This window comes from Myiozetetes cayanensis, unplaced genomic scaffold (assembly GCF_022539395.1).
Source record: "Myiozetetes cayanensis isolate MyiCay16 unplaced genomic scaffold, myiCay2020 scf1, whole genome shotgun sequence".
Taxonomy (NCBI): domain Eukaryota; kingdom Metazoa; phylum Chordata; class Aves; order Passeriformes; family Tyrannidae; genus Myiozetetes; species Myiozetetes cayanensis.
The window spans coordinates 115,321,397-115,336,811 of record NW_026086604.1 but is presented as its reverse complement, the minus strand read 5'-3'; the positions used below and the strand labels follow the sequence as shown (position 1 = coordinate 115,336,811).

General features: G+C 37.8%; 1 protein-coding gene across 5 annotated transcripts in view; it reads right to left on the bottom strand.

Moving 5' to 3' along the window:
* Window positions 1–588: 588 nt before the first annotated feature.
* Window positions 589–15,415, bottom strand: part of TBC1D5 (TBC1 domain family member 5) — a 315,237-nt gene continuing 300,410 nt past the window's right edge. For all 5 annotated transcript variants that reach the window (XM_050307600.1, XM_050307606.1, XM_050307620.1 and 2 more), the window contains 3 exons: window positions 9,825–9,904; window positions 8,898–9,074; window positions 589–4,494 (listed from right to left, as the gene is read on the bottom strand). In XM_050307600.1, coding sequence (XP_050163557.1) covers window positions 4,201–4,494; window positions 8,898–9,074; window positions 9,825–9,904 — 551 coding nt within the window. In that variant the 3' untranslated portion in view covers window positions 589–4,200. The remainder of the gene's footprint in view (window positions 4,495–8,897; window positions 9,075–9,824; window positions 9,905–15,415) is intronic.

The following is a 15,415-nucleotide window of genomic DNA, read 5'->3' as shown; positions in this document are numbered from 1 at the left end:
CTGCACTTATTTTAGCAGCGTGGGACCGAATTTCTCTGCTACCACACTACTGCTATCAGCTGAGTTACTGTTACTGAATTAAATCTAGCTTGCTGTTTGAAAGAGCAAAACCTGGTGAAATAATCTGTGTATTATTATTATTATTATAACTACTATTATCATTGTCACCATCTTGACAGTGTTTGTGATCATGGTGAACTATGCTAGAAGGTCTGTACAAACAGAGAAGAAGATGGTTCCTGCCCTAAAGAACCCATAGTTTAAGAGAGTCTCAAGCTGCAGACCTTCTGGTTCATTGTCTGTTTCTAGGGTTATGCCTTTTGCCTCTTGCAGAATCCTCCCACGTACCTAAAACCTCCCTTACCATCGTAGGGGTTGAATATGTTGTGAGAAGCAGGCAAACAAGTTGCCTGTGTGCACACTTGAAGTTGCTGTTTCTCTGATGACCTTCTTTCATGCTCTTTCATCTCTAAATTTAGCTAACTGCTGAAGCTGGAGCATAGCAGATTCAGTGACACAGGAAACACCAATGCAGAGACTGTATATAATCACTCCCAAAAGAACAGCACAGATTCTGAGACATTGTAATTACTATTCCGTAGTCAAGTGGAAGTTTATTTTATGAAATTGCACCTTTTCAAGTCTAATAAAACATTAGAATCATTCATTCAAGACCAACACATGCAGCACAAAATCAGAAGTACTATTTAAGGGCTGACACCCAGAACTTGGAAATCTGTTCATGTTAGGATTGCTGTGTCTGTATTTGAACAGATGACATGGTAACTGCCAGGCACAAGTACACCTTAAATCTGAAATGTAATCTTTTAAATAGTTGCCTCAGTGCCACCTAATGAGAACACACTGGAGAATCATGGGAAACAGTTAAGAAGGTGGAATAAAGTACTGAGATTCAGGTAAGCACTGTACAGAAACAGGCACTGTGACTGAGACACAACGATGAAACTATATCGAGTTTTATGAAATTGCAGAAAAGTTACACCATGTTAAATTCTGGTTTGTTATTTTCAGATACAAGAAATACGGTAAAATAGGAAATATTCTATACTGTTTAGTTGAGATAAATGACAAGCAGTTTTATTCCCTGGATCACATATATAAAATCAGACTAAACTACTAATAAACTTTGTGCTTATATTGATAGTTCTGAAGTTTTTAATCACCCTAGCTCTCGGAAATCATACTTCCAGTATTCCAGCCAAAAAGCTTTCCCTCTTTTTTTGAGAAAACAGCACAAGCGCAGCCCAGAAACTTTGTTAATTCTTCCTTTAATAAAGCGGGCTAGATGTTCTTCCAGAGTAAAGGTGCAAAGCTCCACCGCTAAATCAAAACCCAATCAAAATATGATACTGCCTTTCTGCAGTACATACAACTGACATGACAAGCACGGGACTTTAATGTAATAAATTACAGATGTGAGATACAGTACAACAGTCTCAGATACATATCTTCATGCCTTATTAGTTTTCATCGGTAATTTGCAATGCATGTAATTTTTCTATCTCATTATTGTTATCCATGAGCATTATGAACAGGTCATTTTTGAGGAAAAAGAATAATCTCATGTTTTAAATGACAATTTCTCTCTCAGTATATTCTTAACATAACACAAGACAGGACAATGATTTGACATTTTATCTAACTTAGAAGTTTCTAACTTGATGAATATACTAAAATTCTAACTATCTCTGCACCATGATCAAGTATCAGAGACAACATATTTGAGATGTGGAAGGACATGGTACAGCCAAAGCACATTCATTTACTGGAAGATGCTCTGTTCTTATTTGTATAATCATCTCTCTGTGTTGGAAGATTTTTATCATGTCCCATGGCATGATACGCATTCAGCTCATCGGTATTCACTGATCAAAGAAAACTTATTGGAAACTCCCAAAATCTTTATAGACTTTTACCGCTGTTTTAAAATATGCAATATTAAAGATACAACTAACTTACAAAAATAAAAAACCTGTACAAATCACACTCTTCCGTTGGCAATGAGACTGTTCAAGAAAACAGCAAATGTGATCCCTGAAACAACCAACTAGAATAGAAAATAAAAGACAGATGCTTAAAAAAATAAAAAAGAAGTAAAAACATTTTCTCCTGCCAAAGTACTGGAATCTTTGAAGGTTTATGTATCACTGAAAAAAGAACTTTTTTCTCTGTCCCCAGAGTATTTTTTCCTCTTTCCACAGGTACCTTTTGAACAGATTCTCCTTTTTTTGGTGGTGTGGTACAAGCCTTGCGTAATGGGTTAAGGCTAGAAAAGCTTGAAAGACCTAAATAAATCAACAGCCACCTAATCCCCTGGCATTCATGCAAACTCAGGGAAATAAAATAAACTTGAAAACAGGCATGCATGCTGAATTCCACAGTGATTTTCTATGAAGCTTAAAACTAAACCAAAATAAACACCTTTCATAAATGTTACGCATTTAAGATCTTTTATCTAAATAGTCATCTGACTGTTCGCATCACTCTGTTGCAGAGAGGTATGATGCTATGCCTGCTCATAACATTCTAGTATTTTAACATTTTACAAGGCACAAATAATCTCCAAAGGACTACATGACGGCTTTTGAACACGTAAGGATATGGCAACTACCGTGTAATTACATGACAATTAACTCCTCAGTTCAGCCTCTGGCACTGACCTTGTAAAATCCAAGATCAGCAAATTACACATCACCTCATCTTTGGAACATGGTACTTCACTCCACCTACAATTACAGACTAAGCAGCAAATAACTACCATTTCTTACCTTCGAACAAACACAAGCTTTGTCATGCAATTATGAAGTTGTTGCATAGTATAATGTATATGCATCTTCAAAGCAAACAATACTTTCTTTTTGCTGCTGTTACAGAGTGACATACTAGCTTTCCTTCCTCAAGCTAGCTCTGTGTGGACCCTGCAAGAGCAGGTGTCCACTCACCACCGTTTTAATTTTCTGAATTCCAACAGAGGTTAAAGGGATCAGAGAGAGCACAAAAAACCCCCTTATCTACTTGAAAAAGCTCTTATGAAATGCACTATCTACTTGATGGGAAAGAAATACACTTTTCCATAAAAGAACAAGTTATAGAGTTTATTAGAAACTTTCTGTTGGTTAATGCTGCTGCACCATTATGTTTTCTTGACTAGAAATATGGAAATTCTATAGGTATATATGTAAACAGAGTCTATAGAAGATAGAACATAATAGCAATGAGACATAAAGTGCTTTTAATTATGAACATTTCATTTCACTTTGCAACCTTCCCTGTTAAAGTTATTATACTCAAGCTAGTTTTAGTTCAATTGGCTCAGGTCTACACTATGAAATATTGTTATTTCCCTTGCACCTACTGTTTTAACTGTGGTAGTCTCAGTAAAATAAAAAATAATTCATGCCAGAGGAAGTAAAAGTAGACAAATATAAAAAGGAAAAGAGCAGAACTGGGAAATCTCAAGGGGAAAAAAAAGTAGACAAAGGGAAATAAGGCTCTTTTGTATAGCTTCCCATTCTCAAGGAGTTTGTCACATAGCCTCCTGTAAGCGCTGAGGAACAACTACACAAACCTCTGCCTTGAACACACCTCAGGCTATGCTGGATGAAAATGAAGAAACTAGGATTCCTTAAGGGAGAACAAACTTACTACCAGGATGATCCTTTTAATCTTTCTGATATTCATTCCCTACTTCTCCAATCACAGTCTCATAAGAAGCAGTACCTTTTCCTACTCAGAATACCCAGTCAAGCATATTTTGTAAAAGGATGACATTAAATCTAGCTTGTCTTTGCTGCTTCAGGTCTGATGCCAAGTATCTACACATTTCCATTATGGTACCTAGCACATACTATTCTATGTTTTGGGAAAGCAACAGTTCTAATGCATAAAAGCTCTTAAGTAATGTAACAGCATAACTAAGAATAACAGTATATTAGAACTGGGTTTTACTGAGTCTTTATTTAAGGCAGTTATTAAAAGGTGTATATTATTTTTGAAAAGGGCAAATTTGTGTTGCCTTTTTTTTTTTTTAAATTTTAATTTAGGCTTTTGGCAGCTGAAATGGGTTACCTCTATCTATTTTCTGCCCTTCTAATCCAAAGAAATATCCAGCCCGTGGAATCATAGGAATTTGAATTGAGTTGTAATGACTGACTTCCAAAACTCTCCCAACCTGTTTCTTTAGATGTCCAGTGGGCTGACAATAGCAAAGTCAGAATCTTTGCTGTTGTTACTACTGTCGTCATCAGGGCTGGAGCTCAGGTTGCTGGAGGAGGCCGAAATGGAACCCATCAGTGGGTCAGAGAATATCAAAGAAGAACGAGACGGAGCTTCTGGCTTCACCACCGACTCCTTGTGCGCCTGAAGGGACTGCACTGGCCCAGGAACAGTGCTTTTACTTCCTTCCTCTTCTTTGGAAACCATAATATAGTCATCAGCACTCTTGCTCTCACTAGTGCTCGAGTCAGTCGTAGTCTGTGAGACAACAGCACAGAAAGGACTTAAAGTATGTACCAATTTTACCAAATAATGACTTTTATGGTATTATATATATTATTTATAGTTATTATCCAAAAGTAGCAATGTCCAAATAAAGTAAAAAATAAAGCGGATATTAACTTCAGATGGCATAATTTATTTGTTATTTACAAAGCATAAAATGGAACACTCTAAAAATACTTTATTGGGTACAGCAGTCTTACATGTCTCATCATAACAGTGCACCCATGTAGTGATCACAGCAGCTAAGTATCAAACACATACATTACAGTTGTGAAGATTTTCAGTAATTATATTGCTTTTCTGTAGTAATTAGAAGTAGTTTTGAGTAGAAGTAGAACAGGTTTATTTCAGTTGCCTTCACACTGAATGAGTTAAAACTAACTGCAAGGATACAATTCTAAGAAAGCTTAGAATTATATTATTAATATTATTCTACTATAATAATATATAGTATTCTGTTTTGTAATCAACTCATTTTAATACTTTGCAATTCAAATGGAAACATCTTAAGTCCAAGGTATTTGTTTTAATTTTACAAGTCCCAGCGGAAGACAGTAATCACACTGATAGAAATTTACACCTATTATTTTTTGATACAAACTCATTTTCCTGAGATGACTTAATAAAATTCATACAAAACCCAGCAGATTTCTTTTAGAAATATCAACAACTAGCCATTGCTGAGTGCTATCAAAATTGATCTCAAAACTTCCTGATCCACACAGAACCAGAGTAGTTCAAATACCAAAAACTTCAAGCAGTTTCCATGAAGTTAAAAACAAACAGATCTATCCTACAGAGATACTTCACTATTTAAACACTTCTGAGCTGAGACATCATTTGTTGTTAATTAGCCATTTGCTTTCATCTTGTCTGCTTGAAATGCTGTCTTCATGAGCTGTCAGTCAGTCAGCTGTCATCTCCAGGGGGTGAGGACACAGGCAGCACACAACCGTGGCTCTGCTCCATCAAAATAGAATCAGAAAATAGTTTGGGTTGGAAGGACCTTTAAAGGTCACATAGTCCATTTCCCACAGCAAGGTACAGGGACATCTTCAACTAGATCAGGTTGCTCAGAACCCCATGCAACCTGACCTTCAAAGTTTCCAGGGATGGGGCATCCACACCTCTCGGGGAAACCTGTTCCAGTGTCTCACCATGCTCTCAGGGAATGCAGTACAGTCTCATTTTGCCAAATTATACACTTTATTATTCCAAGCTATCAAGAATACTCTATTTAAGTCCTCACACCCAAGACGGCTCCACCTTGTGTAGGGTAACAACAGTTCTGACCTCGTGACAGACTTGCTCATCAAGACCAGTATTTTCCTCGCCGGCACCCCCAAAGATAACAGGGTGTCTTGCCTTTGGCAATGACACTCAGCAAGGGCCCTCCATCATAAACACTTTGTACTGCTGTTGCAATTTCCTGAATTCTGCTTTCAAAAATGCACTCTTGTGCAGTTAAAAAATCATCCTCTCCTTTAATAAAGAAAGGAAGGAAAATACTCATCCAATTCGTTAGTGTTGTTGCTTTGTAACACTACTTTTCATGCTACCCACACTTTTTGGTCTGGTTAAGGAGACCTATATCTCACTGAAGCACCAGAGAAGCAGCAAAGCAGAGATACTGACTCCAAAATGCTATAAAAGGGTCTCCTGAAAATGTTTGCCTATCCCTGGCATACACTGGTATTTTGGTACTGATATTTCCAGAGGTAAAATACCTCCTTCCTTTTTCTTCTGCCTGTTTCTGTTTCAGGAAACTCATGCTGACGTGAAGCATGTTTTTTTCCCATCTGCTGCCACTACTGAATAAATGAAAAATGACAGAATTATACTTCCAGTAGCTTTGAAAGTTAACAACCTTACGCCCGTTGCCATATGGCTTCTCCAAACAATTTTTCCTGATGAATATCAGCTACTAGGACCAGGCTTATTTCAATTGCCTTCACACTGTGAAGGAGTTAAAACTAACTGCAAGGATACAATTCTAAGAAAGCTTAGAAGAACAGCAGCTCGTTTTGCCTCCTCCTTTGAACAGACATAAAGGCAAGATAATGTGTTAATTATCATTCATTATTTAGCAACAGAAGCCTTCTGTTTGTCAACTGCATACTGCTACCAAAGCCAAACATTCCAAAAAATGCTCCTTTTCTTTGAGCCTTTATCTTAAATTTTTTTTTTGCATTTTTAATTTTGCAGCTTTCCTTTCTAAAGAAGGGCTATATCCTTATCCTCGCTTTCCAGAAGGGGCTTTTGAGGCAAAAAAGAGGAAGAGCACTTTAAAAAAAGCAAAAATGATAATTTATACTTATATAACAACCAAGCACAAAAGACCAGATTTTATCTCAGTTACAGAATAGCTACACCTGTAACTTTTCCAGCTGTCCTAGAAAATATCCCTATAATTGCAGCACAGAAAAATCCCTACAGTACAAATCACACCAAATAGAATTATATGCATTACCAAAGTCACAGAAAATGCCAATACAGTAAAATTTACTTAGCAAGAAATGCATTCAGTGGTGTAGAAGTGGTTGTTTTCAATCCCCCTTCAGCTCGCAGTAGGTACTCCCAGCAAGACCCAGGGCACCAGTGCAACTCATTTTCTTCAGCAGAGCTAAAAGCCTGGGCCGTGGCCTGGTTTGGGCCAACAACTGACCCCATCAATTAACAGCCTAATTTCAAAGTCCACTAAATTCTGCAGTTTTATTTTCACGTTTTTTATTAAAAGGGGTCCAAAGCTCTCCTCTTTTTGTTTCATTTTAGCCATGGTATCTGAAGATGACGGGCTCAGAAACAGCACAGACTAACTAGGGGAGAGTGAGACAGACAGACAAACTATCCCGAACTAACTAGGTATACCAACAGTCCTCCTGGACTGCCATGTCTAATTCTAATCTTTTTCTTTCTGTCAAAGGGGCTGTTTCTCATTATCATAATTGGAACTTCCAGAAGATAGGAGGACCTACAGATGCCACTCAGTTCCTGACTACACGCTGGGATAAGACCAAACCTCACTGTACATCACCCCAAAAGTTTCCATTGGGAAGAAACCTGTGGAGATCAGGCTTCACCTGCTCCACTCCCAATACCCAAAGTGCAAATCTCCAGCACACCCATGATAAATGGTTCAGACCAGCCTCTGAGCAAGGGCTTCTCGAGCATGAGTAGGGTCTGCACACACGCATACAGCATGCTGTCATGTTATATGCCATTCTACCTTCCAGTTTGTAGAAGTAAAAAATCATCAGAAAAACATTATTTGCCATTTTGGGAAGAAAGCCAAAGGTACTTTGTATAACATGCCAGGAGATAAAGGACAGAAATAGGAGGTCATTACATGAACATTCCAATATGCCACATCAGTTCAACCTATTGCTTAATTATGGCAGGAAGTAGTGATTGTAATGACAACAGCTAAACAAGCAAGGAAAGTTTTCTACCAAAGCTTTGTTCTTTGAAGGTGCCATTACTAAGTATAAAAAAATAAATCTCAATATTGCTTCTAATACTGAAATACAATTACAATATGTTTTTTAACATAGAGTGTTCTAACTCAGGGGGATTGCGTGTAATAAATCAAAATGACCCTGTGTCATTATCTTGAAAATGAATAAATATTTCCTGCAGTTCCTAAGTAAACTTGTTGAAAGCAAACTGATGGCAGGCTCAGTTAGACTTTGAGGTAATAGTGCTGCTACTGATTTACAAGTGTGAGTTTCAGCAGTAGGGTGGCAGACTTAACTCCAATACTGAAATAAGCATATAAAAAAGTAATTTTTTTTAAGATCTCATTTGAGTCAGACTGAGTCTTAGAGAAGGACCTTTCAGTATCAAAGGAAAATACATGAACTTGTCCTATGACTGCATGCTTTGTCTGTGAAAACACTGTTTACTGATTCAAGGAGAAAGTCAATAAAATGGAGTAGAAGCTAAAAGCAACCTCCTTGCTACTTCCTTTTTGGCCCTGGCCATGAATACACTGCAATGCAGGTAATCAGCTCTTACATAATGGGATCCTGGAGTACAAGGACAATGAGAATAATCATGTGGGAACATTTGGTATGGGAACATTTACCTGCAGTTTTTACATCTTTTGTAGGAAATTAATCTCTGATTTTGTGATTAAACAGTGTGACAGAGGAACTCCCCCCAAAACACCACCTAACACTTAAATATCCATGTGTGGAGCATAAGGCTACAATAAAAATAATTGATGGGAGTAGCATACTGGCTAAAGATACACTTTTAACCACTCTCCATATGCACCAGGAATGCTGGTGTGTCCCACGTAATGTCTGGACATGCAAGAGGAAGTCTCCAAAAAATGGAAGGCCACCAAAGGCCTGCTTGAGATGTTTTTGTCTTACCTGTTGTCCTGAGATGAACTGTTGCTTTGTTATAACAGGTCCCTTTAAGACATCACCTGCCCCCTTGTTCTGACTGTTAGAACAGTAATGATCATCAGCAATAGTGATTTGCTCATTTTCTTCAGCTTCCAGCTGGCTCTGGTTGAAACGCAATGAACCCTTCAGGATATCCTTGATCTGTTTTGAATGGGAGGGGAAAGGATGTAAGTTAAAATTTTGGAGGAATTCCGTATTTTCTAAAGCTCTGTGCAGAATGCTTTCACTAACCATTTTCCCAAAACATTTGCTTTGAAAAGAGAGGAAGCAAGTCAATATTCATAACAGTTAAATGTGGTTGTATTAGAATCTGGAAAACAACAATCCAAGAAACCTAAGGAGAATGAAACTGTTAAGATCGTTCCCTATCTCATTATACGTTTAACATAGGTCACACTTTTCCTCATAAAATGTATCTTGAGAGCAGAGGACAGTATAATCAGAGCTGCAGATGCTTAGCAGCATCCTCATTTTATGTATGTAGTATTTTTTCTTTAATTCGATGACATTCAAGTGTCGTCACATTTAAATAATGGGGACATAGGCACGGTTACTGCCTAGCAAGTACATTTTGCATTAAGAAAGATGATAGTGTGGCTTAAGTCCAGCACTCAGGGTTGCACTTCCTCAGTTCTGGTTCAAGGCCTCCAAAACTTCCATGGGAGCAAATACCAAGCAACTAATTTAAACTGTTTATAGCTGAACTTTACCTTCATAAATAAAAGTACACCACAATGTTTGATGCCCTAGTAAAACAGGTACAAAAAGACAAAACAGCAGTATACAAAAAGACAAAACAGCAGTATACAAAAAGAATAAAATAGGAGAAAAAACAGAAAGGATGAATAGCCCTGAAGGGCACAAGAAGGTTAAGATAAGCAATAGCAGTACCTGCTTCAAACCAGCCAAGGAAACCAGAATTTCATCTTCTTTTTCCAAGTGTTCTTGTAAAATGACTTCCTGAATATTTCCTGCAACATCAAAAGAAAAAAAAGGTAAAGAGAGAAAATACTCTAAAGAAACTCTAACGTGCTGTAAACCTACCGCTGATGATGCTTTCAAAAACAAAATTCTGTGACCTGCAAACACAATTCCACACCGAAATCCAGAGGTTGACAACCTGATTAGCTGCAGAGGTGAGGCCAGCCTGAGCCTGGCACTACTGCCAGGAGGCTTCCAGCAATGCTCTGCTTCTGCAGAACTGCTATTCTCCCTGTGTACCAAGGGACTCAGGGACTACTGGCCCCTAGAAGACAACATACAACTTTGAACGTGAAGACATTTTGGAAAGCATTCAAGAACATATAGAGGAATCTGCTGCATCTCACAGAAAGGTTTAAGGTAGGAGTACAGCAATCTTCATCTTCATCCCATAGCCACTGCAGATGCTAGAATGCTCTTCTTTATATAAAGACCGTAAGAAGTTTCATTCACTTCCCAGTCCTTTCTTTTAGGTAAAAGACCCAGGGCTGAACATAACTTCTTTGACAGAAGGAGCAGTGCAGTACCAACACTTTCAAAGACTCCTGCCTTCCATACCCATAGTGTGGTCCTTCAAGGATGCATTCCAGGACCCTGGCATACAGTGTTTGCAGGAGGCAGGACAAGCCCAGGCAATGCTACAGTCCCAACCAGCCCAGAGTAACTACAGCTCCAATAGCTCTGTGGACTCTTTAAACTATGTCAGATCATTCTCTGACCTCCAAGCTCCTACTTTCCTCCTCTTTAAGAAAACAGCAAAGATTCCTGGTGACAGATTGGCAGAATGAGATGCTACCTGTCAACTAAAAATGACAGGATACTCCTTTGTGCCTCTCCTGTTTTACATACATATTCTGAGCCCAAATTCCTCAGTGACACTCATTTGGAAGAATGTTTTGCTGCTCTTGAATATCTGTATCCCAGGTACTTCACAGTCAGAGCCTTGTACCATTAATCCACACCTGCATTGCATTTGTTTGTTTTTAAAAACATCCTGCGTGTTCAGGGCCCAAAACAGTGAAAAGCCAAAAGTGGTGTAACAGATGATCCTGACATGGATGAATATGATGACACCACCAACTCTGACATAACATGAGTTTTCAAGTAAAGGTACTGAGTAATCTGGCATGAGTTTTGTGTTTACAGAATAAATAGCAAAAGAATGAGATGTGGGAGACAGGACAAGAAGAAGGATTAGAAGTAGAGAGGTGGATTTAAAACCTGTGTATAAACACAAGTTTGAAATTAAGTGTGGACCAGAAATTAGTAATGGGTATAAAGGAAGAATGGAAAGGGCAAAGAGGAGAAAGGATCCAAGCCTAAGTACTAACTGAACCGCTAAAAAAGCAATCTGAAAAATAGAAGGAATAAAAGAGGCTAGAGCTATGAAAGGCAATAGCTGACAAAAGTCAAGGTGGTGCAATCAAGGTGAAGAGCATCGGTGAAGGTACGAAACCTCAGGTTTGCACAGGCAGCCTACCTGAACAAGGAGATCTCAGTTCACGTTACTTGGCATGCATTATTTACCATATTACAGTGGCAAGGTCTGCAGCAGTGAAGTCAAACGTAGTACAACTGAACGATGTCTAGTATAAATTTTACATGAGAAAGACACTGCATTATGAAGGCTAGAAATAACAGAAAACTACATCTTTCTGCAAATATGTAGCATCATGAATTGAGAGAAAACAATTAATTCAACATTTTACTTGCCTTTTTACACTTTACATCCAAATTGTCTAGTCTCTCAATTTGGTAAATAAAATGTATTCATATTTACTTGTTAAAGAATAATTTAGATCCTATTTCCCACTGTTTAAAAACAATGTATGATTTCCTACTTTTAAAAGGTTCAGAACTTGAAACATCAGAAATCCAAAGTCTTCATAGGCAGGAGAGCCATGCCTGATCACAGCCTAAATCACTAAATTCAACTGCCTTTTCCATTTCTCAGCATTAAAAAGAAAAGCATTCCATAGTGTTTGGTCCCAACATAAATTAAAACCATACATTAAAGAACTAAGGCATGCATACTGACTAGGCCGATGGACCAAGAAAATAATTCAAAACAAACCTCCAACATGTTGAAGACTAAATGAAGGAAATCTAAAAAATCACAAAAATAAGAGCGAGAGGACAAAAGCTGAAAGGCATTCTACATGATCTGAAAATAATCTACTCTTATTACTATTCCTTAGGGATGTTTTACAAGTCAGTATTTAAAAAAAAAAAAAAAAGGCAAAAGAATCTATCATTGCTACAAAACCCAGATGTAACTGTGTTTGAAGAGCCAGCACACTGGGAAATTTCTAAGAAATTACGAACGGAACCATGATAGTAAGACAGCAGTAAAAATTAGTAAAAATGTTTGTATCACCACATACTTTATCAAGATTAATGCCAAGTTCTAATATTAATTTCAGAAGAAAAAAGATTAAGAGAAAAAAGGTAGGAAATATAGCAACATTTTCTAAAATTGAATTGTGTAATTTCTCACATCTTTTCTTCCATTTGCTGTATCTTTAAAGTACAGTATGATATATGCCTTGGATATATAGGGTCTATTATTTTTAATCAGTTTAAACCACTAAAATCTATTTTGGAAAAAATTGCACTAGAAGTTTGTTTTAAGATACAATTTTGGACTCAAAAAGCACACTTCCACTTAGCCCAGAAAAATGCCCAAGGTGTAAATCCCTGTAATGAGCCACTCTCCCTCTGCTAGTAAATAACAGCTGGGACATAAGGGCATCACTTGGGATATCCTTCTCTAGTACAATGGAACAGAAGGAAGGTTTCTCTGGGGAATTGGCAATGAATATTTCTTCTTCTTAACTAAGTCCTTGAATTGCATATGGCTTCTAATCTGCTGCCCTCATCCCTTTTGAACACAAAGTTTTTTAACTATCAAATAAGCAGAAACCACATTTATCAGTGCTCATTCTTCTTCCCTGGCTAATGAGGAGAGATGGATTTAAAAAAAAAAAAGTCCTCAGATGAGAGAATACCATCACTGATTTTGCATGAGTGCCTCCCTGATCACATCTTTCTGCTGGAACCATCCTTTGAAATCCATGTGGACTGTACGGAGAGGTGGGAAGAAGAAGAGGGAGGGTGAGAAACTTGGTGTGTTCTCTGCAGCTGCCCTCCTGTGAATGGCTGTGCCAGAGCACAGCACTCCTCACCTGGGGGACTCTCATCCAAGCCTTTTCCCATTGCTGGGGGGATCTCACAGGGCAGTCAGTTGCTGAGATGAAGAGGGACACTAAGCTCATAAGTGAAGACAAAAGCTTTTTATTTACCTTTCTGTATCTCAAAAGATACCTTGTAAGTACAAATACTTTAAAAAATACTATTTCAAGAGTTCTGGGAAGCACTTTTCATATGATATTGCTCAGCTGAGGGACTTTTACATTAAGCTGAGATGTATAATTTAATTATTCTTCCTTCACAGAAGATGTTACTGTACTTTGAGAGAAGTGTTTTATGTCTATAAATGAATTGGCCACAAATCAAATTTTTCCTTATCTGATGCTCTGTATCAGTACCTCACACTTGTTTTTAATTTTTTTTTCCCATAAAAAAATAACTATCTTTAAAGAAAACCCTGCAATTGGAAGTTCTTACTTAAAAAACCCCAACAAACCGATGCAATGAATCAAAGAAACTAATTACATTATTTCTAGATTATTAAAAAACAAGTCCAGTATGCTATAATTATCTATCTATTGGGATAGCTGTTGTCATTCAAAAGTTATCAAAATCCTATAGTACTAAAAAAACTAAGGTTAACGTCAAATACTCCTGACTGCCTTTTTTTCTTTTCTTTCTTTGAAGATTTCATTTAGCTGATGCCAAATGTTTTCTGCAGAAAAAGACAGGGTTTTTTTCAATTAAATTCTTAGCAGAGGAAAGCAAAAGGTGAATTTTGCAACTTCTCACCTGGTGGTCAGAGCACTGCTGTGAGACCTACGAGATACCAGACAGCCATTACATGATTCTGGATTTGTTTCAACTTAATTCTGACTATCACAAAATGAATTATCATATCTTGACTCTGCTCTTGACTAAGACTCATAAATACTGGAGCTGCAAAATCAGTTGTTCTCTTCAGAACCGTTCTTTTCAGCAATTCTATCCACCACGATGGATGCCCTCAAACCAGATTCACCACCCAAGGGATGCCTTTTATACAATTGATTAGATTTAATTTTGTGTACTTACTCTCAAAAATGAGTAGATTCATTTAGGTTTTATAGATACTAGATCAGTAAATCAATAATTACTTCATCAGTGAGACTATGATCAGCTGCCTTGATGTACTTTAAAGCCAACTATAACTACAGAGGAGTAACATGCAAATGATTGCATTCATGCTCTTCTTTTCTACAAGATATGGAAAAACACTGTAGGACATAGTGATTTCGTTGGCAACAGCTGAAATAGCTAAAAATTAAGATGAAATGTATTTTTCATTTCTTGCTCTTACAGTTATACCAGATTGTAAATCAGTTCACATGCAAATTCATTCCAGAAGTAATTTTCAAAAAAATCAAGATTTCCATTTCCTTTCCCTAAATTAATTGCTAAACTTTAAACTGAAGATATGCTATCATCCTCTCTACAGAGATGAAAGAGGAAAAACACTGACAGCAGCTCCTAGCAGGGAAATCAGAGGAAGCTTATGCTCTCTGATGGTTGAACTGCTACATATTGCAAGATGGTGTGAGCAGTCATGGCTGAGGTCCCAGGCCAGGGAAAGGGGCTGTTCAAAACTTTCCTCTCTGAATGTGGAAAAGCTGTTAGGCTTGGCCTAATTCTTTTAGAGGCTTATTAAATAAAGTAACTTTCACTGAAAATTTCACTTGTATTCAATACAGATTTTGCACAAAATCCACCCAGAGCAGCATTAAACGAATGGGAAAACTAGTCTGCTGTAGACAAGGCCCCCTCAGGCACCTCTTCATGCCCACCCATCCAGAAGAGAGATCTGCACCTCTTCCCTTCCACCAAAGAGGTGAGAGACAAACAGCTACAGCCCTGCCAGATGAAGGCACAACATGGACTTGACATAAAATCAGATGGAGGCGGAGAACACTGAACACGGGAATAACTTTAATGCCCTTATTCTCTGAGGTTCTTTGTTTTCTCCTGTACTGCTGCCTTTTTGCAGTGCATCTCTCTCCTAATGATTTCTATTTTAAGCCAGTCTCCGTGGGGCTTTTCCAGGAAGATGACTCCTGCTGAGAGGAGCTAACTCGAAATAGCTGCAAGCTGTATTATGAATGCTCCCTTTCTACTACTAGTTCCTGATCAATGACTTGTGAACAATCAACAGTGCTAGAATCATGTTAAATCGACTTTTCTCACCCTTGCTTTCCACTACTGAGAGGACAGCTCAAACTCAGAATGCAAAAGTACCTTCTCACTTCCAAGGCAGGCAGCAGGAAAGGAGAACTGAGGGTGCTACTACACCTCCTTATTTTTCCAAAAAAGGAAAG